At 48.7% G+C, this 27,398-nt stretch overlaps 1 protein-coding gene across 1 annotated transcript in view; it reads right to left on the bottom strand.

Moving 5' to 3' along the window:
* Positions 1-6,929: 6,929 nt before the first annotated feature.
* Positions 6,930-27,398, bottom strand: part of LOC132590496 (zinc finger protein 658B-like) — a 33,186-nt gene continuing 12,717 nt past the window's right edge. The window contains exons 5-8 of the mRNA XM_060263404.1: positions 9,919-10,109; positions 9,297-9,672; positions 8,628-9,230; positions 6,930-7,021 (exon numbers count right to left, since the gene is read on the bottom strand). Coding sequence (XP_060119387.1) covers positions 6,930-7,021; positions 8,628-9,230; positions 9,297-9,672; positions 9,919-10,109 — 1,262 coding nt within the window. The remainder of the gene's footprint in view (positions 7,022-8,627; positions 9,231-9,296; positions 9,673-9,918; positions 10,110-27,398) is intronic.

A 27,398-nucleotide genomic window follows, 5' to 3' on the forward strand; every position in this document is an offset into this window, starting at 1 on the left:
GCGGCTCACAATCTCCTTTCCCTTCCTCCCCCACAACAGACACCCTGTGAGGTAGATGAAAATATTGGGCTTATATCCTGCCCTCCACTTCGAAGAGTCTCAGAGCGGCTTACAATCTCCTTTCCCTTCCTCCCCCACAACAGACACCCTGTGAGGTAGATGAAGATATTGGATTTATATCCCGCCCTCCGCTCCGAAGAGCCTCAGAGCAGCTCACAATCTCCTTTACCTTCCTCCCCCACAACAGACACCCTGTGAGGTAGATGAAGATATTGGATTTATATCAGATATTGGATTTACATATCCCGCCCTCCGCTCCGAAGAGTCTCAGAGCAGCTCACAATCTCCTTTACCTTCCTCCCCCACAACAGACACCCTGTGAGGTAGATGAAGATATTGGATTTATATCCCGTCCTCCGCTCCGAAGAGTCTCAGAGCAGCTCACAATCTCCTTTCCCTTCCTCCCCCACAACAGACACCCTGTGAGGTAGATGAAGATATTGGATTTATATCCCGCCCTCCACTCCGAAGAGTCTCAGAGCGGCTCACAATCTCCTTTCCCTTCCTCCCCCACAACATCTCCTTTACCTCCCCCCCCCACAACAGACACCCTGTGAGGTAGATGAAGATATTGGATTTATATCCCGCCCTCCGCTCCGAAGAGCCTCAGAGCAGCTCACAATCTCCTTTACCTTCCTCCCCCACAACAGACACCCTGTGAGGTAGATGAAGATATTGGATTTATATCAGATATTGGATTTACATATCCCGCCCTCCGCTCCGAAGAGTCTCAGAGCAGCTCACAATCTCCTTTACCTTCCTCCCCCACAACAGACACCCTGTGAGGTAGATGAAGATATTGGATTTATATCCTGCCCTCCACTCCGAAGAGTCTCAGAGCGGCTCACAATCTCCTTTCCCTTCCTCCCCCACAACAGACACCCTGTGAGGTAGATGAAGATATTGGATTTATATCCCGCCCTCCACTCAGAGCGGCTCACAATCTCCTTTCCCTTCCTCCCCCACAACAGACACCCTGTGAGGTAGATGAAAATATTGGGCTTATATCCTGTCCTCCACTTCGAAGAGTCTCAGAGCGGTTTACAATCTCCTTTCCCTTCCTCCCCCACAACAGACACCCTGTGAGGTAGATGAAGATATTGGATTTATATCCCGCCCTCCACTCTGAAGAGTCTCAGAGCGACTCACAATCTCCTTTTCCTTCCTCCCCCACAACAGACACCCTGTGAGGTAGATGAAGATATCGGATTTATATCCCGCCCTCCACTCCGAAGAGTCTCAGAGCAGCTCACAATCTCCTTTCCCTTCCTCCCCCACAACAGACACCCTGTGAGGTAGATGAAGATATTGGATTTATATCCCGCCCTCCACTCAGAGCGGCTCACAATCTCCTTTCCCTTCCTCCCCCACAACAGACACCCTGTGAGGTAGATGAAGATATTGGATTTATATCCTGCCCTCCACTCCGAAGAGTCTCAGAGCGGCTCACAATCTCCTTTCCCTTCCTCCCCCACAACAGACACCCTGTGAGGTAGATGAAGATATTGGATTTATATCCCGCCCTCCGCTCCGAAGAGTCTCAGAGCAGCTCACAATCTCCTTTACCTTCCTCCCCCACAACAGACACCCTGTGAGGTAGATGAAGATATTGGATTTATATCCCGCCCTCCACTCCGAAGAGTCTCAGAGCAGCTCACAATCTCCTTTACCTTCCTCCCCCACAACAGACACCCTGTGAGGTAGATGAAGATATTGGATTTATATCCCGCCCTCCGCTCCGAAGAGTCTCAGAGCAGCTCACAATCTCCTTTACCTTCATCCCCAACAGAAGACACCCTGTGAGGTAGATGAAGATATTGGATTTATATCCTGCCCTCCACTCCGAAGAGTCTTAGAGCGGCTCACAATCTCCTTTCCCTTCCTCCCCCACAACAGACACCCTGTGAGGTAGATGAAGATATTGGATTTATATCCCGGCCTCCACTCCGAAGAGTCTCAGAGCGGCTCACAATCTCCTTTTCCTTCCTCCCCCACAACAGACACCCTGTGAGGTAGATGAAGATATCGGATTTATATCCCGCCCTCCACTCCGAAGAGTCTCAGAGCAGCTCACAATCTCCTTTACCTTCCTCCCCCACAACAGACACCCTGTGAGGTAGATGAAGATATTGGATTTATATCCCGCCCTCCGCTCCGAAGAGTCTCAGAGCAGCTCACAATCTCCTTTCCCTTCCTCCCCCACAACAGACACCCTGTGAGGTAGATGAAGATATTGGATTTATATCCTGCCCTCCACTCCGAAGAGTCTCAGAGCGGCTCACAATCTCCTTTCCCTTCCTCCCCCACAACAGACACCCTGTGAGGTAGATGAAGATATTGGATTTATATCCCGCCCTCCACTCAGAGCGGCTCACAATCTCCTTTCCCTTCCTCCCCCACAAGAGACACCCTGTGAGGTAGATGAAGATATTGGATTTATATCCCGCCCTCCGCTCCGAAGAGTCTCAGAGCGGCTCACAATCTCCTTTACCTTCCTCCCCCACAACAGACACCCTGTGAGGTAGATGAAGATATTGGATTTATATCCTGCCCTCCACTCCGAAGAGTCTCAGAGCGGCTCACAATCTCCTTTCCCTTCCTCCCCCACAAGAGACACCCTGTGAGGTAGATGAAGATATTGGATTTATATCCCGTCCTCCGCTCCGAAGAGTCTCAGAGCAGCTCACAATCTCCTTTACCTTCCTCCCCCACAACAGACACCCTGTGAGGTAGATGAAGATATTGGATTTATATCCCGCCCTCCACTCAGAGCAGCTCACAATCTCCTTTCCCTTCCTCCCCCACAACAGACACCCTGTGAGGTAGATGAAGATATTGGATTTATATCCTGCCCTCCACTCCGAAGAGTCTCAGAGCGGCTCACAATCTCCTTTACCTTCCTCCCCCACAACAGACACCCTGTGAGGTAGATGAAGATATTGGATTTATATCCCGCCCTCCACTCAGAGCAGCTCACAATCTCCTTTACCTTCCTCCCCCACAACAGACACCCTGTGAGGTAGATGAAGATATTGGATTTATATCCCGCCCTCCACTCAGAGCAGCTCACAATCTCCTTTACCTTCCTCCCCCACAACAGACACCCTGTGAGGTAGATGAAGATATTGGATTTATATCCTGCCCTCCACTCCGAAGAGTCTCAGAGCGGCTCACAATCTCCTTTCCCTTCCTCCCCCACAAGAGACACCCTGTGAGGTAGATGAAGATATTGGATTTATATCCCACCCTCCACTCCGAAGAGTCTCAGAGCGGCTCACAATCTCCTTTCCCTTCCTCCCCCACAACAGACACCCTGTGAGGTAGATGAAGATATTGGATTTATATCCCGCCCTCCACTCCGAAGAGTCTCAGAGCGGCTCACAATCTCCTTTCCCTTCCTCCCCCACAACAGACACCCTGTGAGGTAGATGAAGATATTGGATTTATATCCCGCCCTCCACTCTGAAGAGTCTCAGAACGGCTCACAATCTTCTTTCCCTTCCTCCCCCACAACAGATACCCTGTGAGGTAGATGAAGATATTGGATTTATATCCCGCCCTCCACTCTAAAGAGTCTCAGAGCGGCTCACAATCTCCTTTCTTTTCCTCCCCCACAACAGACTCCCTGTGAGGTGGGTGGGGCTGAGAGGGCTCTCACAGCAGCTGCCCTTTCAAGGACAACCTCTGCCAGAGCTATGGCTGACCCAAGGCCATTCCAGCAGCTGCAAGTGGAGGAGTGGGGAATCAAACCCGGTTCTCCCAGATATGAGTCCGCACACTTAACCACTACACCAAACAAGCAGAACTCACTGCACCCTTGAGGAGCCTGTTAAAAAGTAATGTGTTGTTCCAATGGATGCCTGAGCATCAGAAGGCATTTGAAGGCATTAAACAAAAGTTGTGCCAAGCACCTGTGCTGCAGTATTTTGATGCAATGAAACCTGCAATGGTGCAAGCAGACGCCTCACAAAATGGCCTTGGAGCCTGTTTGCTTAAAGGGAACAGCCCAGTGTCATATGCCTCAAGATCCTTGAATGTAGCTGAACAAAATTATGCACAAATAGAGAAAGAACTATTGGCTGTGTTGTATGCTATGAGAAAGTTTCACCAGTATGCATTTGGTAAAACCGTTTTAGTTCAAACTGACCACAAACCTTTAGAAGATAATGCATGGGATGGAGAAAGTAGAGAAAGAAGTCCTTTTCTCCCTTTTTCACAATACAAGAACTCGTGGGCACTCAATTAAATTGCTGAGCAGTCAGGTTAAAACGGATAAAAGGAAGTACTTCTTCACCCAAAAGGTGATTAACATGTGGAATTCACTGCCACAGGAGGTGGTGGCAGCCACAAGCATAGCCACCTTCAAGAGGGGGTTAGATAAAAATATGAAACAGAGGTCCATCAGTGGCTATTAGCCACAGCATATTATTGGAACTGTCTGGGGCAGTAATGCTCTATATTCTTGGTGCTTGGTGGGGGGCCATTGTGACACAGAGTGTTGGACTGGAGGGGCCATTGGCCTGATCCAACATGGCTTCTCTTATGTTCTTATGTACAAAGAGGGAGTAATCCCACTGCTGGAGGCAACAAAACAAGATCATCAACTTCAGATAGTAGCAACTTTGATAGAAGAGGGATGGCCACAGTACTTGAGAGATGTTCCTTGTGAGGCTAAGTCATTCTGGCCAGTTAAGAACTTGCTCCATAGTGTCAGACAGTGGAACTTCAAAGTAAGCAGACTTCCATTGGTTACAATGTTAAGGCTTTATTTGATAATCCAAAAGTTCTGAGCAATGATACATTGGAACTGATGCCCTTGGCATGGAGCATAGATGTTTTAACCACAAGCACATCAAAGGTTTTCTAAACAAATCTACATTCCCACACTAGAGTGTTACAACTTACACGTTTGCTTTCTCTTCTCTCTTTGTGGTTCTCATTCTCAGGGGAAGCAATAGCTGGCTTTCCCTGAGGCATTTTATCTTCAAAGGGTTGTTGCCTTTTGTTAGTATCAAGGACAGGAATTCACAGGCTTAGTAACGGTCTCACTTCTACTTTGATATGCAAGGCTTCTATTTGGGGTTAGTAGCAAATATTGGAAAATGGAGTCAGTTAGGTCAAGCAATGCATTACACTTTGAACTCAGTAACATATCATATCATAATAGCTTTCCAGTGTCTGACACATAGGGAGGATGGCATTCTGTATGTGGGGGAAAGAGTGGTTATTCCCTTTGGGCAGAGGCGAGATATGTTTGGTCAGCTTCATGACTCACATCAGGGCATTCAGAGAACTAAAGCCAGAGCTTGAGAAATAATGTATTGGCCAGGTATGTCTAATGACATTGAAATATTTATTGGAAATCGTTCTGTGTGCGCTCATTTTTCCGCTCATTTTTCCTCAAGAAATCAAAAGGAACCACTCATACCACATGAGGTTCCTGAGTTGCCATGGGAGAAAGTGGGAGGGGATATTTTTGAGTATGGTTCATTGTCATTTCTTCTTGTAATTGATTATTTCTCAAAATATCCAGAGGTAATAACTCTCACTGATAAAACTGCAAGAACTGTGATCGATAAGCTTAAAGCTATTGTTTCGCGTCATGGCATTCCTAAAATTGTGGCGAGTGATAATATGCCTTTTGCCAGCAGAGACTTTTGGCAATTTGCCTATGAGTGGGGTTTTGAGCAGTGTCTGAGCAGCCCAGGGTACCAACAGTCAAATGGGATGGTAGAAAGAGCAGTTGGCTCAATAAAACAGCTGATGAGGAAGGCAGAAGAGTCACAACAGGATCTATATTTGGCATTGCTCGAATATAGGAATACACCTGCCACTGGAATTAAGCATTCACCAGCTCAAATGCTGATTGGTAGAATGCTAAGAAGTAAACTCCCTGTAGCAAAAGGTTTGCTGCATCCTAAAATACCAACTGGAGTGAGAAAGGATCTCCAGAAGGTTCAAACAAAACAGAAATTATCAAAGATTTCAGGTTTTCACGGCTGGTAACATCATTAGGGTTTGTAGAATCTTTCGGGATCAAGTGCCGTGTTCTACTGGAGAAAGTTTTCCTTCCAGACGTTTCGTTCTCAGCTGCGGAGAACATCCTCATAAAACAGAAATTTTTCCATGATCGAGCAGCAAGATCCCTTAAACCCTTACAAGTGGGAGATTCAGTGTGGGTGGAGTCCAAGAGTGATGGTTTCCTGCCAAGGTAATAGAAAAATGTGATCAACCTCGTACCTATCAAGTTATGACTCCAGATGGATCTGTTTATAGGAGAAATAGACCTAAGCTTAAGTACCAACGCAGGGACTCTGGAGAAATAGGGCATGATGGTGAAGGGCAGGAGGTTAAGGTAGGAGATCTGGATTCTCAAATGAAAAAGGGGGAACAGGAGGGTGATTCTAGTGAAGAGGAAAATGTTAATCAGGAAGAGGATGTGCGTGATACACAGGATGAGACAGCTGTCTCACAAACTGAAGATAGGCACCCTAAGTATGTTACATCTCAGGGTAGAGCTGTCTTTTCGCCAGAAAGATATGTACCTGAATAACATATTCAAGTTTTTGTTAGTTGTTGCATTTTCCTTTTTATTGATGACTGTATGTGTTTCTGTGCAAAGAAGATCTGTCTATTGTTTATCTTGAGAGCGAAGATGTGATGCAGTATTTCTTTAAGTGTTCCTTCTCTTGAATTAATGCACCTGCAGCTTCTTAACTCTAGTATTTTTTTAGTATCCTTGGTCTGCGCGTCTTTTATCTTTCTGTTTTCCTGGCTGTTGGGTTCTACAATAAAGTACGTGTTTTGCTTATCTTCGGTTCCTTTTTCATTATTCTCCTGGATATTTAGCAGACATTACACTCCCCCCTTCAAAGGCCCACCTCCCCAGTCTCTGGTTCGGCTCTGGAATGGAAGACACACTTATTAACAAAACTGTTCCACACTTCAGCTTTGAAAAAACCTGTCAACATTTATTCAGAACAAGTTGAAAAAGTAACAAAATCACTGTCTGATGATAGAGAAAAAAGAATACCAATGCTAATAGCAAAGTTTCAGTCAGTCAGAAATGTATTGTGTATAGCCATTGGCCATTACAAAACAGAACACAGGGACCAATGGTCCCAGAAAACATCTTAAAAGTTCCCCAGAAGGGCCGACCTTTAGAAGTGATTGATGGATGATACTGGATTTATTCCCCACCCTTCACTCTGAATCTCAGAGACTCAGAGCATCTTACAATCTCCTATATCTTCTCCTCCCACAACAGACACCCTGTGAGGTAAGTGAGGCTGAGAGGACTCTCACAGCAGCTGCCCTTTCAAGGACAACCTCTGCCAGAGCTATGGCTAACCCAAGGCCATTCCAGCAGCTGCAAGTGGAGGAGTGGGGAATCTATATTTGATATCACTCTTGCTCATATCTTCTTAGCTGCAAGGGCAAACAAAGAGACTCTATAGGATACATGAGCAGCACTGTCAGATAACAGAGACAGAAAATTTCAAACTCTCAGACCCAGGTGACCAGGAGGGTAAAAGGCTAATCCCCCTAAAGGAAGGCCTCCAGCAGCATTAAAGAGCCTGCCAGCCCATCAAAGCCAAATGATTAAGTATCATTTGCAGGTGTGGGATGCTTAGGGAGAACACACCAAAGCCCCAGCTGGAATACTTCACAGAGGGTTAGAACAGCACTCCTTTGGTAGCTGGAGCCGAAGCAACTTACGATTTGTGTTGCTGGTCAAACATCTGAGAGGGAACAAATTTCAATAAGAAATGATAGTTCAGCTTCGTTTACTCAGATTAATAAACAATCTAGGGTTGCCAACTGCCTGGAAGAAAAGAGTATGGTTTCCTTCTAACACCATATGGGGTAGTGCGATGTATTTGAAGGTTTCAAACACAGTTAAAGTTTCTTCCATATATAGAGCATTTTAAAATATTTCTTCCTGGTTACACTTACATTTCTGTGTAGATTCAAGCTTTCTACAATAGTTTATTGTATCCACCAGGCTGTCTCTTCCTTTGAGAACGCACGCATAGCTGGTCTTGAGGACAAAAGGAGATTGAGGAAGAATCGCACTGCTACAGGACCAACCCTAAATCAGACTTTTCCCTGCAGCCGCTGTGGCCGGACCTGCCTGTCCCACATTGGTCTTGTCAGCCACCAGCGAGCCTGCAGCAAACGTGGACTATTGCACCCTTCTTAAATCTTCGTTCGTGAAGCCAAGCCGAGAGAGAGAGAGAGAGAGAGACAATAGTTTATATAGTGCCAGTTCTTTATATGGATTGTGGCTCTTTTTTAGTTATAAAATAAGATAAAAGCTCCTTTAACAAGGTAAGCAATTACATGGTTTCTATTCTGGGGGTTCTTTGGTGCTGCTGAAGAGTGTCACTCTGACTGAATCTCTTTCCACACTCTTGAGCATTCAAAAGGTCTCTCCCCGGTGTGGGTTCTCTGATGACTTTGAAGATGGCCACTTTGACTGAATCTCTTTCCACACTCTGGGCATTCAAAAGGTCTCTCCCCGGTGTGGGTTTTCTGATGAGTTTGAAGATGGCCACTCCGAATGAATCTCTTTCCACACTCTGAGCATTCATAAGGTCTCTCCCCTGTGTGGGTTCTCTGATGCCTTTGAAGACTGCCACTGTGACTGAATCTCTTTCCACACTGTGAGCATTCAGGAGGTTTCTCCCCTGTGTGGGTTCTCAGATGACTTTGAAGACTGCCACTCTGACAGAATCTCTTTCCACACTCTGAACATACAAAAGGTCTCTCCCCTGTGTGGGTTCTCTGATGACTTTGAAGATTGTGTCTCTCACTGAACTTCTTTCCACACTCTGAGCATTCAAAAGGTCTCTCCCCTGTGTGGATTCTCTGATGCCTCTGAAGAGTCTGTCTCTCACTGAACCTCTTTCCACACTCTGAGCATTCAAAAGGTCTCTCCCCTGTGTGGATTTTCTGATGCCTCTGAAGAGTCTGTCTCTCACTGAACCTCTTTCCACACTCTGAGCATTCAAAAGGTCTCTCCCCTGTGTGGGTTTTCTGATGACTTTTAAGATGGCTGCTCTGACTGAATCTCTTTCCACACTCTGAGCATTCAAAAGGTCTCTCCCCTGTGTGGGTTCTATGATGCTTTTGAAGAATGCCATTCTGACTGTTTCTCTTTTCACTTTCTAAACAATCAAAAGATCTATCTCCTTTGTGGATTCTCTGATGCGTGTGAAGATTCCATCTCTCACTGAATCTCCTTCCACACTGTGAGCATTCAAAAGGTCTCTCCCCTGTGTGGGTTCTCTGATGCCTTTGAAGACTGCCACTGTGATTGAAACTCTTTCCACACTCTGAGCATTCATAAGGTCTCTCCCCTATGTGGGCTCTCTGATGACTTTGAAGACTGCAACTGTGATTGAATCTCTTTCCACACTCTGAGCATTCAAAAGGTCTCTCCCCTGTGTGGGTTCTCTGATGACTTTGAAGATGACCATTCTGACTGAATCTCTTTCCACACTGTGAGCATTCAAAAGGTCTCTCCCCTGTGTGGGTTCTCTGATGAGTTTGAAGAGAGTCACTCCGACTGAATCTCTTTCCACACTCTGAGCATTCAAAAGGTCTCTCCCGTGTGTAGGTTCTCTGATGACTTTGAAGATGGCCACTCTGACTGTTTCTCTTTTCACTTTCTAAACAGTCAAAAGATCTCTCTCCTTTGTGGATTCTCTGATGCTTGTGAAGATTCCCTCTCTCACCGAATCTCCTTCCACACTCTGTGCATTCAAATGGTTTCTCCCCTCTTTGTTGTCTTTGGTGCAGAGCGAGCTGTGATCTGGTTTTGAAGTACTTTACACACTGAACGGATGTACTTGCCCTCATTATCCTCTGCTTTGGAAAACGTGCATTATGTCGTCTTCCATCTCTCTTCTCAGCTGTATGGCTGCCTATCTTTGTCTTAGGTCTGCCTGGATTCCTGATGTTTTCTTTCAAGTCCACCTTTTCAACTCGATCTGGGAACTGCTGATCCAGTTTCTCACCCTCCTCATTGCTCTGATCATCCTGGGCTGAAATAAGAAGAGAGATCCCATTAACACCTGGAGGGCAGGTAAGTTCTGAAGGCATCGATGTGGCTGCAGGAGGAAAGGACTGAGGGCCCTTCGGCCTCCTTCGGCTTGTCTGAACCTCTCTCCCACCCTCCCCAGATATCTAGTCTTTCAGGATACCTCATCCCTACGAGAGCCACACCTGAGCTCTTGCTCAGAGGGAGCTCCTGACCCTACAAATCCTAGTCCCCAGAAGGCCTCCTGTCCCTGCAGTGGGCTGTCTGATTGTACCAACCAAATGTTGCTCCGAACTCAATCCAAAATTCCCCATGGCTATTCCTTGCCTCTTCCAGAGCCAGTTTGGTGTAGTGGTGAAGTGTGCGGACTCTTATCTGGGAGAACAGGGTTTGATTCCCCACTCTTCCACTTGTAGCTGCTGGAATGGCCTTGGATCAGCTATAGCTCTTGCAGAGCTGTCCCTGAAAAGGCAGCTTCTGAGGAGAGCTGTCTCAGCACCACCCACCTCACAGGGTGTCTGTTGCGGTGCGGGGGGGAAGGTAAAGGAGATTGTGACCACTCTGAGACTCTTTAGATTCAGAGTATAGGGCGAGATATAAATCCAGTATCTTCTTCTTCCTGACATCCCCAGAAGGACTCCTCCCCCGCAGTGGGCTGTATGATTGTACCAACCTGCACTGGAGACGCTGCACAGGTTGTCTGTGGTGTTCCGAGCCCGGTTCAAAGTACTGGTTTTGACCTTTAAAGCCCTATATGGCTTGCGACCTGTCTACTTTCTGGACCGCCTTTCCCCACACGAGCCCCAGAGAGCACGACGATCAAGCTTGTTAAATCTGTTAAAGATCCCCGGGCTAAAGGAGGCCCGTTTGAACACTACAAGGGCAAGAGCCTTTTCCGTGGCTGCGCCTGCCCTCTGGAAGGCCCTCCCTGAGGAGACCAGGGCTCTGCGGGATTTATCACAATTCTGCAGGGCCTGTAAGACATATCTGTTCTGGCAGGCTTTTAATAACTAAACGGAGGCACTTTTAACATCTATGGGGAAGTGTACTATCTACCCCACAAGCGCATCAGAAATTAATTCAAAACAGACAGAGCGTGCCATCTGAACTGCATTTAAACTGTTTTAATATTTGAATGTTTTAATAATGTTTTATTGTTATAATGTGAATCTGTCATCAAATTGTGACCATTGTTAGCCGCCCTGAGCCCGTTTGGGGAGGGTGGGATACAAGTTCAAGAAATAAAAATAAAATAAATAACTAAATGTTGCTCCGAAATCAATCCAAACTCCCCCATGGCTATGCCTTGCCTCTTTCTTGACCTAACTGAATGATACTTACTGTCAGACAGCTCATTTGGGGAGGAAATTTGCTCTTGAGATCCTCTTGAGAAACTCCCCAGCTGTTCTTTGGATGCAAGGCGATTGTCTTTCTCCACCAAAGTCTCTCTTATACTTCTGGCTTCATTTGCAGAGAGAGAGAAAGAAAAAGTAATCATTCTTCTATCGGGAAGGAAATAAATTCAAGAGTAAAGATTCTTCTGGAATCATGGTCAGGATCTTAGCCCGCAATCCCAGCCAGTGTAAGAGGAACAGATCTGTGAGGCAAAGCAGCCTAGTTCCCCTCAAGGGTTAATGTGAGTATTAAATGGTCTGTCTGACTTGCAGGTGTTGCTGATTTGACACCCCCCCTCCAGCTTATCTTTCTCGGGGCTGGCTTTGGTGAATCCTGAGAACCTGTATCCAGTTGTGTAACCAGGAGTTAGGGGGGACTGGGTGGGTGCTGACAGCTTCTGGAAGATTCCATCAGGGAGAACCCTCGATTGGGTCATTCGGACCACCTGACACTACAGAGGTAGAAGTATAATACCAGGGGGACCCAGGCTTGGTTCTTGACAGGATCTTTTCAGGTCACAGTCAAAGGGGATGTTTGTAATCCCATCCAGGGGGGAGGGGGAGTTGTAAATGTAAGTAGCAGAGAAGTGAGGATCTGGCCCCTTTCAGATTCTCTCTCAGGTTCTCTTTCATCTCCACCTTTGCCTCCGGCTGGGACACCTTCTCAGTAACACCAACAAAACGGGATCACATTTCACATTACACACAACAAGTGAAACAAACACTGTGGTGTACTGGCTAACAATGTTTAGTAAAACTTTTTTAGAAAGCATCCCCGTGGCGCAGAGTGGTAAAGCAGCAGTACTGCAGTCTGAACTCTCTACTCACGACCTGAGTTCGATTCCAGCGGAAGCTGGATTCAGGTAGCCAGCCCAAGGTTGGCTCAGCCTTCCATCCTTCCGAGGTCGGTAAAATGAGTACCCAGCTTGTTGGGGGGAAAGTGTAAAAGACTGGGGAAGGCAACGGCAAACCACCCCGTAAAACGTCTGCCGTGAAAACATTGTGAAAACAATGTCACCCTAGAGTTGGAAACGACTGGTGCTTGCACAGGGGATCTTTCCTTTCCTTTTAGAAAAACCATACATTTTTTTGTACATTACAAAAGCACAAGAAAGGTCCATTCTCACATTACAATATTACAAGAAAGGTCCAATGTGCACCCAGAAACTTGCCATTCAATCCCTTTGGAGCTTGCTTTCTGCCATCAAAAGGAACGGCTTGCTTCTAATAAAAATATTGTAGAGAGCAATTTGCCAGCAAGCTCCAGAAGGCTTTTGCATCTGCTTAAAGAAGTGGTTCAGGACTGGCTTAAGCTCCTAATAAATATATATATACACTTAAGTGTGACTGAGTGGTAAGTTTTTACCAACAATTAACAATATCTTAAAATTTAAAAAGGAAGTGTGTGTCCTGTTGTTATCGCCATGGTTTATCCCACGATGAGAGAATTTGAAAAAAACAGATGTTGCAGAAGAGCATTTACATTCCATTGTTACAAGAGGCTGACCACCCTGAAAGAAATAAGGACTACTCTTGAGGAAGAAGTTCATTGACAAAATGAGCCTATATCTCATCTAAATCTGAGAGGCTCACTGGACCTCTCTCTAGGCCCGTAGCCAGAAAATTTCTGGTGGAGGGGCCCCAGAGAAAAAAAAATTGCTGGGGGGGCTGCAGAGCTGAATTCTGGCGGGGGCCGAAAGAGTGGTGATGTGAGTGCGGGCCACCAGAAAAGCGGCGGGGAGTTTGGGCGGGGGCTGCAAGAACAGCAACGGGGAGATCAGGTGGGGGCAGCCAGATAAGCAGTGTGGAGATCGGGCGAGGGTTGCAAGAACAGCAGCGCAGAGATCAGGGGCCGCAAGAGCGGCGGGGAAAGGAGGGGCCATACATGTTGAGGGGGGGTTGGGTGGAGGGGCCGTGTCCCCATGGGGCCTCCCTTAAGTACGGGCCTGCCTCTCTTGTAATACTGTAATCTGAGAATGGACCTTTCTTGTGCTGTTGTAATGTACAAAAACATTATATGGTTTCTTCACAACGGTTTTACCAAACATTGTTATCCGGGACACCTTCTCGAGCTTCGGTGACGGCCACAACACTGGTCTCAGTCGCCCCTCACCAAAGCTGGAAAGGCCTCAACATGATGTATTGCTGTTCAACAGTTTGATTCCTGCATCATCCCAGGGGTACCAACTCACACCTTTGGCCCCTGTGAAAGCTCCTTACCCAGAGAGATGACGCTTCCATAGTTCTCCTGCATGACTTCCCTGTAGAGAGTCCTCTGGCCCGGATCCAGCAGGGCCCATTCTCCTGGGGTGAAGCAGACAGACACCTCCTCAAAGGAAACAGGGCACTGAAAGAAAAAGCAGATTCCCTCGTCAGCGATCACAAAATCCTAGAGTTGGAAGGGACCTCCAGGGTCCTCTAGTCCAACCCCCTGCACAATGCAGGAAACTCACAAACCCCTCCCCCTACATTCACAGGATCTTCATTGCTGTCGGATGGCCATCCAGCCATCTGCCTTATTTTCTTTCTTTTTAATGGTTTTAACTGTTTAATTTTAACTGTCTTATTGTGTGATTTAATTATTTCATTATATTGTAATCTTCCCTGAATCCGACTTGGGAAAGGGCGGACTAGAAATCCGCAAAATAACTAAATAAAATAAAGAAACCTCCAAGGAAGGAGAGCCCACCACCTCCCGAGGAAGCCTGTTCCACTGAGGAACCGCTCTCACGGTCAGGAATCCTAGAGTTGGAAGGGACCTCCAGGGTCCTCTAGTCCAACCCCCTGCACAATGCAGAAAACTCACAAACCCCTCCCCCTAAATTTGCAGGATCTTCATTGCTGTCAGACAGCCATCTAGCCATCTGCCTCTCTCATCCAGACCGTTGTAGAAACTGTGGGAGCCAAGGAAGGAGAGCCGACCACCTCCCAAGGAAGCCTGTTCCATGCCGGACAGACATTGCACACTGGAAGGGAGGAGTCTGGGGCGGAACAGGGTATACGGCTTGCATGGGGGAAGGCAGCTGCATTTAGATCCTCTCTCACCCGGACCGTTGCAGAAACTGTGGGAGCAGAAGCCCCCCTCCCCGAGAAAGAAGGGGGACCCAGGCTGTCTCCCGCTCATCTCCCCTACCTGGACTGGAGGTAAAGCAGCCGTTTCCACACCTTCAGAAAGACAACAGCTCAACAGCATCTCTCCACTGCCTGTTAGTGAGAAAAATGAGGAAGGGAGGGTGTTTGACTTCTTATTCCATTTCTGGTTGGTTCCCTGCTTCATGCATCCTCTTCCCAGGAGTCTGAGACAAGCCCTGTGTACACTCAACACATTCTATCACACTTTTTATTAGATTTTGGGAAAGGCAGAAGAGAAGTACCCATGAGCCTCGAGGGTGATAAAAACGCTGCCAACATATTTCAGACTTGAAATTTGCCCTGCGAACTGTGGAGTTCCTAAAGTTACAGCATTCCTACTGGATCAGAGCACAAACTCAGGAATCCAATTCTTCTGCCAGCTCATCTCTGGAGTCTGCGCTGGGGGTGGATATAAATGGGGTGGAAAAGACGTTGCATGAAATGTCACCATCAGATTCAGCCCAAATCCCAGATGTCACTTGAGCGTTTCTGGAGAATCTAGGGCAAGGGTGTCAAACTCTCGGCCCGCGTGCCAGAAGCAGCCCTCCCAGGGCTTTGATCAGGCCCACGTAGCTCTTTTCTGCCCCCTCTTGTCCTTAACTTTGAAGACTACCACCCTTTCAGTTCTCAGACTCTTTGAAGCTCTGAGGCAGAGTCTCCTTCAGTTGGGAGCTTCAAAAGCTCTTTGAAGCCCCCCTTGAAGCTCCCAGGCTGAGTCTCGGTTCCCGGCTCTTCCTGCCTTTTTTTACTGGCTGCTGCAAGGAAAACGTGGAGTGGATTTTAAGGTCCGTTCCATGTTTTCCTTGCAGCTTTGTCTTTGCTCTGCAATGGTTTCAAATGGAGTGGAGAGGGTTACATTTTCAGAGTTCCTATAGGCAGCTCAAACTCCTGCTTCCTGGAGTTGTGTCCTTGCAAAAAAAAAGACTGATGCTTTCACCCACCTTATCTGTTGAACCACCCTAATCTAGTGAGTAGTCTAATGTGGGAACTCACAGTCAAAAGGTGATATTATACTGGAAAGCCATTGCCAACCTGAGTAGACTTGGGGGTGGGGAAGAAGCTTACAATGCCATTTCATTGTTTCCACAAACAATGTCAAACCCTTTGTGCTTTTTCTTGATATTTTATTTTAAAAATTGCACTGCCAAATTCCACTGTTCCTCCACCTTTTAAACTTGAGGGAAAAAAATTGGAAAAGTTTTAAGCATGTTCGTATTTTAAGTTTAAAACTATCTTTTAACTGTGTTTGTCTGTGTCCGTTATAAAGTTTATATCTCCATCAATGTTCCCCCTAAGCTGAGTTAGTGTGAGCTATCTCACAGTTTTTTTAGCTTCCAGCTCACACATTTTTGTCTTAGCTCAGGAAAAATGGCCTCAGAGCAAACTAATTTATGCAGTACCTCCTAACTTTAATGCCAACAGCTAATAAAGTAGAATTTTTTGCTGACAAGACCCCACAGCATAGAGGGAACATTAATCTCCACTACCTGGCATTATATTTTATGAGACACACAGCCGGGCCCCACAAAGTCCCATTTGTGTCAGCTCCAGCCCTCCTAACGAAGGAGTTTGATACCACTGATCTAGGGTACTATCCGTGGCAAGTTTCACACCAAGGCCTCCCCAAATCTCCTGGGGTTCTGGCCACACCCTGTCATCCCAATTGCACAATCCTGTTTCCCACAGTGGCCCCTCAGATGCCCCTATAAGCACAGGCCCAGAAGCCACATTTCCCCCTTGATTATTGGCCTCGAGGAACTGATTTCCAGCGCTCTGCTGCCCCAGAAGGCTGAAGCTCCCTGTAGTCACCAAGCTGAATACCTCTGCCCCAGTTTGTCTGCATTTCTTTTTCAGCCACCTTGACCTCCTCTGATGGAAGGAAGGTGAAATATGAGTAATGAATGAGACCACGAATCGGTCTGATCCCCTTGGAGAAGAATGACGGTTAGTGGATATTGACTGCTGTGTGTTCTGTGGAGACGTATTTAATTCTTTTCCTGGCCTTAATGCTCTCCCCATCACATTCACGGGGTGCCCCAATCGCCTCCAGGCACAAAGAGTCCTTACCAGAGAAGAGGGAATCTTGGGCACCCTCCTGGGCCTGCGCCCTCTGCCCTTGCTCCAAGGAAGCTCCGTCTGCCCCAGAGAATGCAGCTTCTGCCTTCAACGATGGTCCCCACATCTGAAATGGATAAGAGATGGGATGGAAGAGACCAGGCACTGGATCCTGCCCCACTCCCAGACTCTGCACCCTTCCATCAGCAGACCTGGTCAGTTATCTGGAGGGAGCAGAAATTATCTACTAGAAGAGGCTGCTGAAGGAGGCTGAGAAATCTCCCATTTGGAGGATTAACTCTTGGACAAATTTCCCTCCGGGAAACCTTAGATAAGGCCAGATATTGAACTGGACGTAGCCGGAGGAAACCCCCTCACCTGCTGCTCTGGCTGCCTCTTCTCCTCTGCCTGACTCAGGAGGAAACCTTCGGCCAAGGCCACCGCCTGGGAACTGGTCTCCGGCCCACATCCTCTGACCCAGCACTGCATTTCCTGGGGCAGGAGGGCCAGGAACCGCTCCAGAACCACCATGTCCAGGACCTGTTTCTTGGTGAGCCTCTCCGGCTTCAGCCAGTGGTTGCAAAGGCGATGGAGCTGGCTGCAAACCTCTCGGGGCCCATCAGCCTCATGGTAGCGGAACTGCCTGAAGCGTTGGAAATGTGCGTCTGAGGTCACGGTGTCCTTAGGCAGAAGCTCTGGCACAGGGCTTTCCCAGAATTCAAGGTTGTTCCCTGCTAGGGTGGGACGGGGGTCTTTGCTTGCCATCTTGCTGGCTCCACGTCCTTCTGGGTCCTGTTCTTCCATCTCCTTCCCCTTCTCTTGGGCCACCTCCATCTGTGTCAATGTCCCTTTAGTGAGTTGGCTATGAAGAAAGGTTTCATCCTGGGGAGGGATAAAGAGAGACAGAGACAGTTAAATGTCACAAGGAAAGCAAATGAGAATTGCCCCAGTGGATCAGAGCAAAAGTGCTTCTTGTGGTTGGTAGATCAGGTTTATTTCCATTTTGCTATAAAACATACCAAACTATTTTAGATACGTCTCCCTCATTCTTTTGGGAAAGTTCACTGTCTCTGTTTAGCTCTTTAAGGATGTTACAAGCTTAACCTCTCATTACATTGGTTCAGTCTGTCCCAGGGGCGAATTCATAAGGTAAACTGAAGCCCCCAAAGGACCACAGGGACTGGTGACCCCCTTCACCATTGCTTCTATCCCCTGCATAGACCTGAACTATTAGGCAAGAGCGCCTCTTCCAAAAACCATGGAGCGGGCCCCCCTTGGATCTGTGGGGCTCACTTGGTCAGATCCTGGTTAGATGTCCAGCAAAGAGCAGATCTTTGGGGGTGGCTGAAAACCAGCTCCTCAGGGCTCTCCTCTCAGCTAGAAGGAAACTCTCAGTGCAGTTGCAGGATTGCAGGTCATGACAGAACAACAGGGTCTCAGTTAATGACTCTCAGCACTCCACAATTCTCTCTCGGCTTGGCTTCACGAACGAAGATTTAAGAAGGGTGCAATAGTCCACGTTTGCTGCAGGCTTGCTGGTGGCTGACAAGACCAATGTGGGACAGGCAGGTCCGGCCACAGCGGCTGCAGGGAAAAGTCTGATTTAGGGTTGGTCCTGTAGCAGTGCGATTCTTCCTCAATCTCCTTTTGTCCTCAAGACCAGCTATGCGTGCGTTCTCAAAGGAAGAGACAGCCTGGTGGATGGTGTGCCTCCATGCTTTGTGATCTGAGGCTAGGTCAGACCACTGGTGATGGTTGATGTGACAGGTGCTAAGGGATTTCTTCAAGGAGTCCTTGTACCTCTTCTTTGGTGCCCCTCTATTTCGATGGCCGGTGGAGAGTTCGCCATACAGGGCAATCTTGGGAAGGCGGTGGTTTTCCATCCTAGAAATATGCCCTGCCCAGCGCAGCTGCGTCTTCAACAGCAGTGCCTCGATGCTGGTAACCTCCGCCCGCTTGAGGACTTCAGTGTTGGTCACAAAGTCACTCCAGTGGATGTTGAGGATGGTGCGAAGGCAGCGCTGATGAAAGCGCTCAAGGAGTCGCAGGTGATGACAGTATAAAACCCACGATTCGGAGCCGTAGATGAGGGTTGTCATCACAACCGCTTTGTAAACATTGTTCTTTGTGCCTTTTTTCAGATGCTTGTTGCTCCACACTCTTTTGTGCAGTCGGCCAAATGCACGGTTTGCCTTTGCCAGCCTGTTGTCAATCTCCTTGTCGATCTTGGCATCTGAGGAGATGATGCACCCCAGGTAGCTGAACTGCTGGACTGTCTTCAGAACTGATTCACCCACAGTGATGCAGGGAGGGTGATAATCTTCCTGGGGTGCAGGCTGGTGGAGAACTTCTGTCTTCTTCAGACTAACTTCTAGGCCGAATAGCTTGGCAGCCTCTGCAAAGCAGGATGTCATATGCTGCAGAGCTGATACCGAGTGGGAGACGAGTGCAGCATCATCAGCAAACAGTAGCTCTCGGATGAGTTTTTCCATTGTCTTGGAGTGTGCCTTTAGTTGCGTCAGGTTGAACAGGCTGCCATCGGTGCGATAGCGGATGTAGACATACTCCTGAACAGACTGGTGCCCACCATTGCAGAAGAACTCCTCCCAGAGGGCCAGTGCGGCTTCAGAGCGGCTGGAGAGCCAGTTTGGTGTAGTGGTTAAGTGTGCGGACTCTTATCTGGGAGAACCAGGTTTGAGTCCCCACTCCTCCACTTGCACCTGCTAGCATGGCCTTGGGTCAGCCATAGCCCTGGCAGAGGTTGTCCTTGAAAGGGCAGCTGCTGTGAGAGCCCTCTCCAGCCCCACCCACCTCACAGGGTGTCTGTTGTGGGGGAGGAAGGTAAAGGAGATTGTGAGCCGCTCTGAGACTCTTCGGAGTGGAGGGCGGGATATAAATCCAATATCTTCTTCTTCTTCTAACAGGAGCACCACCGACATGGTATTTGTTCTCAGGCAGCTCCAAGAGAAATGCAGGGAACAGAACAAGGCTCTGTATGTGACTTTTGTCGACCTTACCAAAGCTTTTGATACCGTTAGCAGGAAAGGCCTGTGGCAAATCTTGGAACGTTTAGGATGTCCCCCAAGGTTCCTCAGCATGATCATCCAGCTACACGAAGACCAGCGAGGCCAAGTCAGACACTGCAACGACCTCTCGGAGCCCTTCCCAATAGGCACAGGTGTAAAGCAAGGCTGCGTTCTCGCGCCAACTCTCTTTACGATCTTCTTTAGCATGATGCTTCAAAGAGCCGCAGTAGATCTAGACTCCACAATTAAGAAGGGTACATTTACACATCGGTCTCCAATTTCCATATATTTATTTACTTCCCTCTTTCCCCTGGCCCAGTATTCGATCCAAGCCAATGAGGACCGTATAAACTAACCATGTTATTCCTGTTGGGTCCTCGCATCTCTTATCTTCATCATATTGTATGCTAATCTGCTGCTCACCTTCTTTGCCTATAGGTATGGACATTTCGGTGTATCTGAGGAAGTGTGCGTTCACACGAAAGCTTATACCTTGGATAAAACTGTTGGTCTCAAAGGTGAACATACGAAGCTGTCTTATACTGAATCAGACCCTTGGTCCATCAAAGTCAGTATTGTCTTCTCAGACCAGCAGCGGCTCTCCAGGGTCTCAAGCTGAGGTTTTTCATCCCTTTGCCTGGACCCTTTTTTGGAGATGCCAGGGATTGAACCTGGGACCTTCCGCTTCCCAAGCAGATGCTCTACCACTGAACCACTGTCCCTCCCTCAGTTCAGGTGCCACTGAATTCAAACACTATTCAAAATTAGCCAAAAATACTGAAGAATGAAAAGCTTCTGGAGCATGAAATTTCTTGGAAAAGGCTCTGCAAGTGTGGAATTTCATAGGAATAGCAAGGAAGCACCATTGCTTCATCATATTTGTATTACTTGCACTAATAAGTTCCTGACTGTAAATCAAACTCACTGGCACAGATGTGGCCCTTGCAGAATAGGAAAGCCAAATGTGTAAAAGCATTCCAGTGTTTGCAAATGGGTAGCTATTCAAATCCCATGCACGTTGGCATACAAAATATTGTGTCCGGAGATCACGGAGTTAATTTCACCAGACTACAACTTTAGCGCAGAAAAGGAAGGGGAGTTCCCTGAAACAGACAAGTGTGTCTTTGGACTTTGTGCTTCGGACCGTTTGTATTTTTTCCTAGCCTGCAAGGAAATTTTGTATGCAAAAACTGTACGGGATCTGAATTGCTACCCATTTGCAAGCATTGTAAGACTTTCACATATTGTTCTTTATTCAGTACTTTTCAGTACACTGCTATATTTACAGCTGGTGTGGCTATAAGCATTTGTGCTTTTCTTCTTTACTTTTACATGGGTTCCTCTCGTTTGGGTATTGAACAGCAAAGCCGACAGAGCGCCGAGAGATTCTGATTCCCAGAGAAAGGAGTCTCGTACGCTGCCTATACACCGAGTGTCAGGGCCACCCTGCTTCTGAGAAGGGATCCACAAGGGAGCAAGGAGATTCCTGCATTTCTGTTATATTGCTAATGCTAAGTCCACAGAGGAGAGAGATCCAGGCGGGCAGCCGTGTTGGTCTGAAGCAGCAGCAGAACAAAGCAAGAGTCAAGTGGCACCTTTAAGACCAACAAAGTCTTATTCAGTGATGAAGGGTGCTTCTAACACACCAAAGTTTAAATTCTGAATCCACAGGACCGCCATTGCTGTCAGAGGGCCACGCAGCCTCTATTGAAACACCTCACAGGAAGGAGACCCCAGTTAAAGCACAGAATCCTAGAGTTAGAAGGGATCTCGAGGATCATCTAGTCCAGCTCTCTGCACAATGCAGGAAACTCACAAACACCTCCCCCTAAATTCACAAGATCCTCATTGCTGTCAGAGGGCCATCCAGCCTCTCTTGAAACACCTCCCAGGAATGAAAGCCCAGTTAAAGCATAGAATCCTAGAGTTGGAAGGGACCTCCAGGGTCATCTAGTCCAACCCCCTGCACAATGCAAGGAACTCACAAGCCCCTACCCCTCAATCCACAGGACCCTCATTGTTGTCAGGGGCCCCGCAGCCTCTGTTGAAAAACCTCCCAGGAAGGAGAGCCCAGTTAAAACAGAATCCTAGAGTTGGAAGGGATCTCCAGGGTCATCTAGTCCAAACCCTGCACAATGCAGGGAACTCACAAGCCCCTCCCCTCAATCCACAGGACCCTCCTTGCTGTCAGGGGGCCCCGCAGCCTCTCTTGAAGCCCCTCCCAGGAAGGAGAGGCGGGTCCTTCCCTGCAGGCTTCCGGAGCCCTCTCTGCTTGCCAAGCCCTCCCGCCTCCTTTCGCGGGGCTCCGTGCATTGAGCGAGCGGGGCTGCCTTCGGGGAGCCAGAGCCGGCGTGCAAGAGCAGCAGGAGGGGGCTGCAAGACTCACCAGTCCGCCGGCTCCGTTCCCCCAGGGCCTCCGGGTGCAGCAGCCACAGCGCGCCGCCCTCGCCGGGAAACCCTCCCCGGCCCCTGGGTTCCGCGCCCCAACAGTTCCGGCCTCCTCCAAGAGTTCTCGCCCGGCGGCACCGGCCTCCCTCCCTTCCGGGGACTCCCTCCCTCCCTCCCTGCTTCCTTCTTTCCCCCCCTCCCTCACTCCCTCCTTCCTTCCTGCCTGTCCGCCGGCTCCGTTCCCCCAGGGCCTCCGGGTGCAGCAGCCACAGTGCGCCGGCCTCGCCGGAAACCCTCCCCGGCCCCTGGGTTCCGCCCCCAAGAGTTCCGGCCTCCCTCCCTCCCAGGGACCCTCTTCCTTCCTCCCTCCCTCCTGCCTCTCTTCCCTTCCTTTCGGGGGCTTTGTTCCTCCCTCCTGCCTGCCAGTCCGCCGGCTCCGTTCCCCCAGGGCCTCCGGGTGCAGCAGCCACAACACGCCCGCCTCGCCGGGAAACCCTCCCCGGCCCCTGGGTTCCCCGCCCCAACAGTTCCGGCCTCCTCCAAGAGTTCTGCCTCCCTCTCTCTCTCCCGGGGACTCCCTTCCTTCATCGTTCCTTCCCTCCCTCCTTTCTTCTTTCCTTCCTTGCAGGTGGGCGGGTGGGGGGTCCTTTCCATGCGCTGTCTTTTAGCCCCGGCCGGTAAACGCAACGGGACCTGCTCCCGCTCCCGTTTCCTTGCAGAGCTCTGCGTTGCCTGCGTTGCAGCAGGGCAGGCAGAAACTCAGCGGGTGAAGTTCGGCGCCTGGCATTAGGGATGCCAAGTCCCATGCAAGAAATATCTGGGGACTTTGGGGGTGGAGCCAGGAGCAAGGCTGTGAAAAGCACCCTTGTACTCCAGATTTGACTGCACACCTTTTTAAATGCCTTCCCTCCCTTGGAAGAAACCATCCAATTCACTTATACCAATTTATCAAAAATGATCATAGCTATAGTGATATCAATTTTTGATAATTTTGTATAAGTGAATTCGATGGTTTCTTCGTTATTGCATCACGCTATTTGTTTGGTTTGCTGTCTCCCCTGATTCTCCCTGGTTGTATTACCCAGGTGGGGATTGGTGGTCCCACCTGGCATGTTGAAATACCTGCCTGTCCGGAGAGTGGTCAAGAGAAGCCCCACGTGGGGCGGAGCCAGGGGTGTAGTCAGGATTTTACAAGGGGGGGGGCTTTTTAAAAAGTCATGGGGCCCCCCTTGTCCATGCACTATGGCACTATCTCCTCAGAATGTTTCTGGGGTTGGAGCAAAAGCTGGAAGTTCTGAAAGCGGCCAAGTCGAGGCAGCCAATCCTAAAACTTTGGAGTTACGAAGGACTGCAGTGTGCAAGCAGCCAGCAGCTGGATCCCTTCCTCCCCTTCCCGGTCCATTTCATGCAGCTGCCTCCACCACCTGCTCCTCCTCCTTCCCTAGCACAGCCATGGACAGAGGGGGGGCTGTGCCCGAGAGGGCCTCCCGGAAGTTAGGGGGCAGTGCCCCCATGGGCCCCCTGTGGCTACAGGCCCCGGGGGGGGGAGCAGAGGGGAAAGGAAGGGCCGGCCTGACTGGTGCTAAGGATAAGCAAATGCAGTGCAATGAGCGCCCAGCGCATTTTGTAGGGAGCATACGGGAAAGGGTGGGCTGGTGGAGTTGCAAACCTCTAGGTGGCCGTCCATTAGTACATAGAGCTAGGTGTCATCTGCATATTGATGGCAACCCAGCCCAAACCTCCGGACAATCTGGGCAAGGGGGCGCATATAAATGTTAAACAGCATTGGGGAGAGAACTGCACCCTGAGGCACCCCACAATCCAGTGTGTGTCTCTGGGATCGCTCACCCCCAATAGCCACCCTTTGTCCCCGACCAGAGAGGAAGGAGGAAAGCCATTGCAAGGCCAACCCCCCAACCCCGATGTCGGCGAGGCGGCGCTTTAGCAACTGATGGTCGACTGTGTCAAATGCCGCTGACAGGTCTAGTAACATCAGTACCGCAGCGCCGCCCCGATCCAGAACATAAGAGGAGCCATGTTGGATCAGGCCAATGGCCCATCCAGTCCAACACTCTGTGTCACATAAGAATATAAGAGGAACCCTGTTGGATCAGGCCAATGGCCCATCCAGTCCAACACTCTGTGTCACATAAGAACATAAGAGGAGCCATGTTGGATCAGGCCAATGGCCCATCCAGTCCAACATTCTGTGTCACATAAGAACATAAGAGAAGCCCTGTTGGATCAGGCCAATGGCCCATCCAGTCCAACACTCTGTGTCACACAAGAACATAAGATAAGCCCTGTTGGATCAGGCCAGTGGCCCATCCAGTCCAACACTCTGTGTCACACAAGAACATAAGAGAAGCCCTGTTGGATCAGGCCAATGGCCCATCCAGTCCAACACTCTGTGTCACACAAAGGTGGAAAAAAACGTGCCATCAGGAGGTCCATCCGTGGAGCCAGGACACTAGAAGCCCTCCCACTGTGCCCCCAAGCACCAAGAATACAGAGCATCACTTGCCCCAGACAGAGAGTTCCATCCATACTCTGTAGCTAACAGGGCTCCTAGTGTCCTGGCCCCACTGACGGTGCCTGGGTTTTTTTGGCCTGATCCAACATGGCTTCTCATCTTCTCAACATTCAAGAGTCCAATTGGGATCTCTCTGTCAGGACCTCCCGGCCGTGACGTATGGGACACTAGAAGCCTTAACGACTAAAAATTTCCGGCAGGGTGTGAGTTGTGAGTCACTGCTCATCTCCTCGGATGCCAGTCATTAGTAGGAGGAAAATTTTTTAAAAGGGGGGGGGGGACTCAAAACAAAACAGAAAAAAAGTTTCCTATTATGGAAAACCCATTTATCAAATGACATAAAAGACCCTGGGAACTTCTACATGCCAAGCAATTTCTGTAGGCCAGTGTTTCCCATTTGCAGGGTCGTGACCCAGTACCGGGCCACGGAAGCCTCACTACTGGGTCACAAGAAAAGCCAAAGCTAGCCCCGCCCCCAGCAAAGCCTGACCTGTCCTCTGCTTCCTTTCTTCCCCCATCTCTCTGTTGTGCAGAGAAAAGCTAGCCTTGAAGACTGACACAGGCTGCAGAGCCTGAGCTCCATTTTGCTTCCTTCCTTCCCCGTCTCTCTGTTGTGCAGAGAAAAGCTAGTCTTCAAGAATGACACAGGCTGCAAAGCCTGAGCTCCATTTGGCTTCCTACCTTCCCTCATCTCTCTGTTGTGCAGAGAGGAGCTAGCCTTGAAGACTGACACAAACTGCAAAGCCTGAGCTCCATTTGGATTCCTTCCTTCCCCCATCTCTGTGTTGTGCAGAGAGGAGCTAGCCTTGAAGACTGACACAGGCTGCAAAGCCTGAGCTCCATTTGGCTTCCTTCCTTCCCTTGTCTCTCTGTTGTGCAGAGAGGAGCTAGTCTTGAAGACTGACACAGACTGCAAAGCCTGACGTCTATTTGGCTTCCTTCCTTCCCCTTCCTTGTTATTTTTTTTGTCCCCCCGCCCTTCTATCTTTCTTTTCCTGTAAGTGGTGCTCTGTCTGTATTCTTGGAGCTGTGGGGGGGGGGGGGCGGGAAACACAGACATGGGAAACACAGCCAGTAAACAGCTGCAAGCCCCTCATAAATATCCTTTTTGGGATAACTGCAGAAAAGCTTGTATGAACTTTATATAACTTAAAATTAATTCATTAATTGCAGTACAATTCTCTGCTACCATTCACAGCAATTTCCAAGTGTTTTAGCCAAGTATGAAAAATAGCTGTCAAAAGATTTTCTTGAAACCAAGCAAGCTTGGTTGTAGCTTGAGGCAGGGTTCCAGTAGTAGCAGCTGAAGGAAAGGCCTACTAAATGTGTCAGATATTTTGAGGTAGAGCAGCTGCCAGGGCCCAGTGTGGGTGGTACATAGTGTTGGCATTCCTGATGGCAATGGCAAAAGCACTCCCAACTGCATACACTGGCCAGTGCTGTTGAGGAAGGGGTGTGTAGGTGGTGCAGACAATTGAACATGGGCATGAGGAAGGTGGAGAAGAACACAGATAGGTGCATGCAGGTGTGGAGGTGGAAAGAGGGGACTCTGGGAATGTATGAAAAAGTTGCAGACTGCCCACTTTCCACTCCCATTTTGGCTCAGCATGAGTTTCAGAGAGATTTTTCTGAAAACGAAGTTACTTCAGAAGGAGCAGGTTTGGGGGAATGACCTGGAATTGATATCACATGAAAAGGTGGAGTTTTGGTTCAGTGTCCTTCAGAAGTGACATCACTTCGCCCTTGAACTGGAAGTGACACCACAGGAAATGACATAATTCCTGTCTCCCAGCTTCACCCCCGAAGTCTCCTGGCTCCACTCCCACATTTTAGTGGGCCACGAAGAAGTGTAAAAATAACCGGGCCGCGGGAAAGAAAAGTTTGGGAAACCCTGCTGTAGGCGGTTTCAGACATTTTAAAAAACACTGTTTCTATCCACTTTAGTCACCATTTGCAAGTGGATTTTGGTCTTTCGCACAGTAAACTCCAGTTGCAAAGTGCATAGAAAGTGCATTTTTCAGTGTGCGTGAAACAGCCCCGCACCACTGAGCCATGGTCCTTTGGCTCCATTTCAGCCTTTGATACACCATGTTCCAATTCGGATGACCAGATAGCTATGTGTAAATAGTTAATAGTATAATCCTTTGTGGACTTGGAGCTTCTCTTCCCCCCCAACCCTGGCTCTGCACGTCAAAAGTTGCAGGGGCGCCTGGCCTCGAGTTGGCAAGGAGTGGTTTGTCGGATTAACAAGAATTAAAACCCTCCCCCTTCAAAGGTCACCTCCCCAGTTTCCGGTTCGGCTCTGGGATGGAAGACACACTGATTAACAAAACTGTTCCACACTTCAGCTTTGAAAAAACCTGACAAAGTTTATTCAGAACAAGTTGAAAGAGTAACAAATCACTGTCTGATGATAGAGAAAAAAGAATACCAATGCCAGCAAAGTTTCAGTCAGTCAAAAATTTATTGTGTCTAGCCATTGGCCATTACAAAACAGAACACAAACGCCAAAGTTCACAGAAAACATCTTAAAAGTTCCCCAGAAGGGCCGCCCTGAAGAAGTTGTTGTTGATGGATGATATTGGATTTATACCCCACCCTTCACTCTGAATCTCAAGAGCAGTTTATAATCTCCTTTTCCTTCCCCTCCCGACAACAGACACACTGTGAAGTAGGTGGGGCTGAGAGAGCTCTGACAGCAGCCGCCCTTTCAAGGAGAGCTCCTAAGAGAGCTATGGCTGACCCAAGGCCATTCCAGCAGCTGC

This window comes from Heteronotia binoei, chromosome 2 (genome assembly GCF_032191835.1).
Source record: "Heteronotia binoei isolate CCM8104 ecotype False Entrance Well chromosome 2, APGP_CSIRO_Hbin_v1, whole genome shotgun sequence".
NCBI classification, from domain to species: domain Eukaryota; kingdom Metazoa; phylum Chordata; class Lepidosauria; order Squamata; family Gekkonidae; genus Heteronotia; species Heteronotia binoei.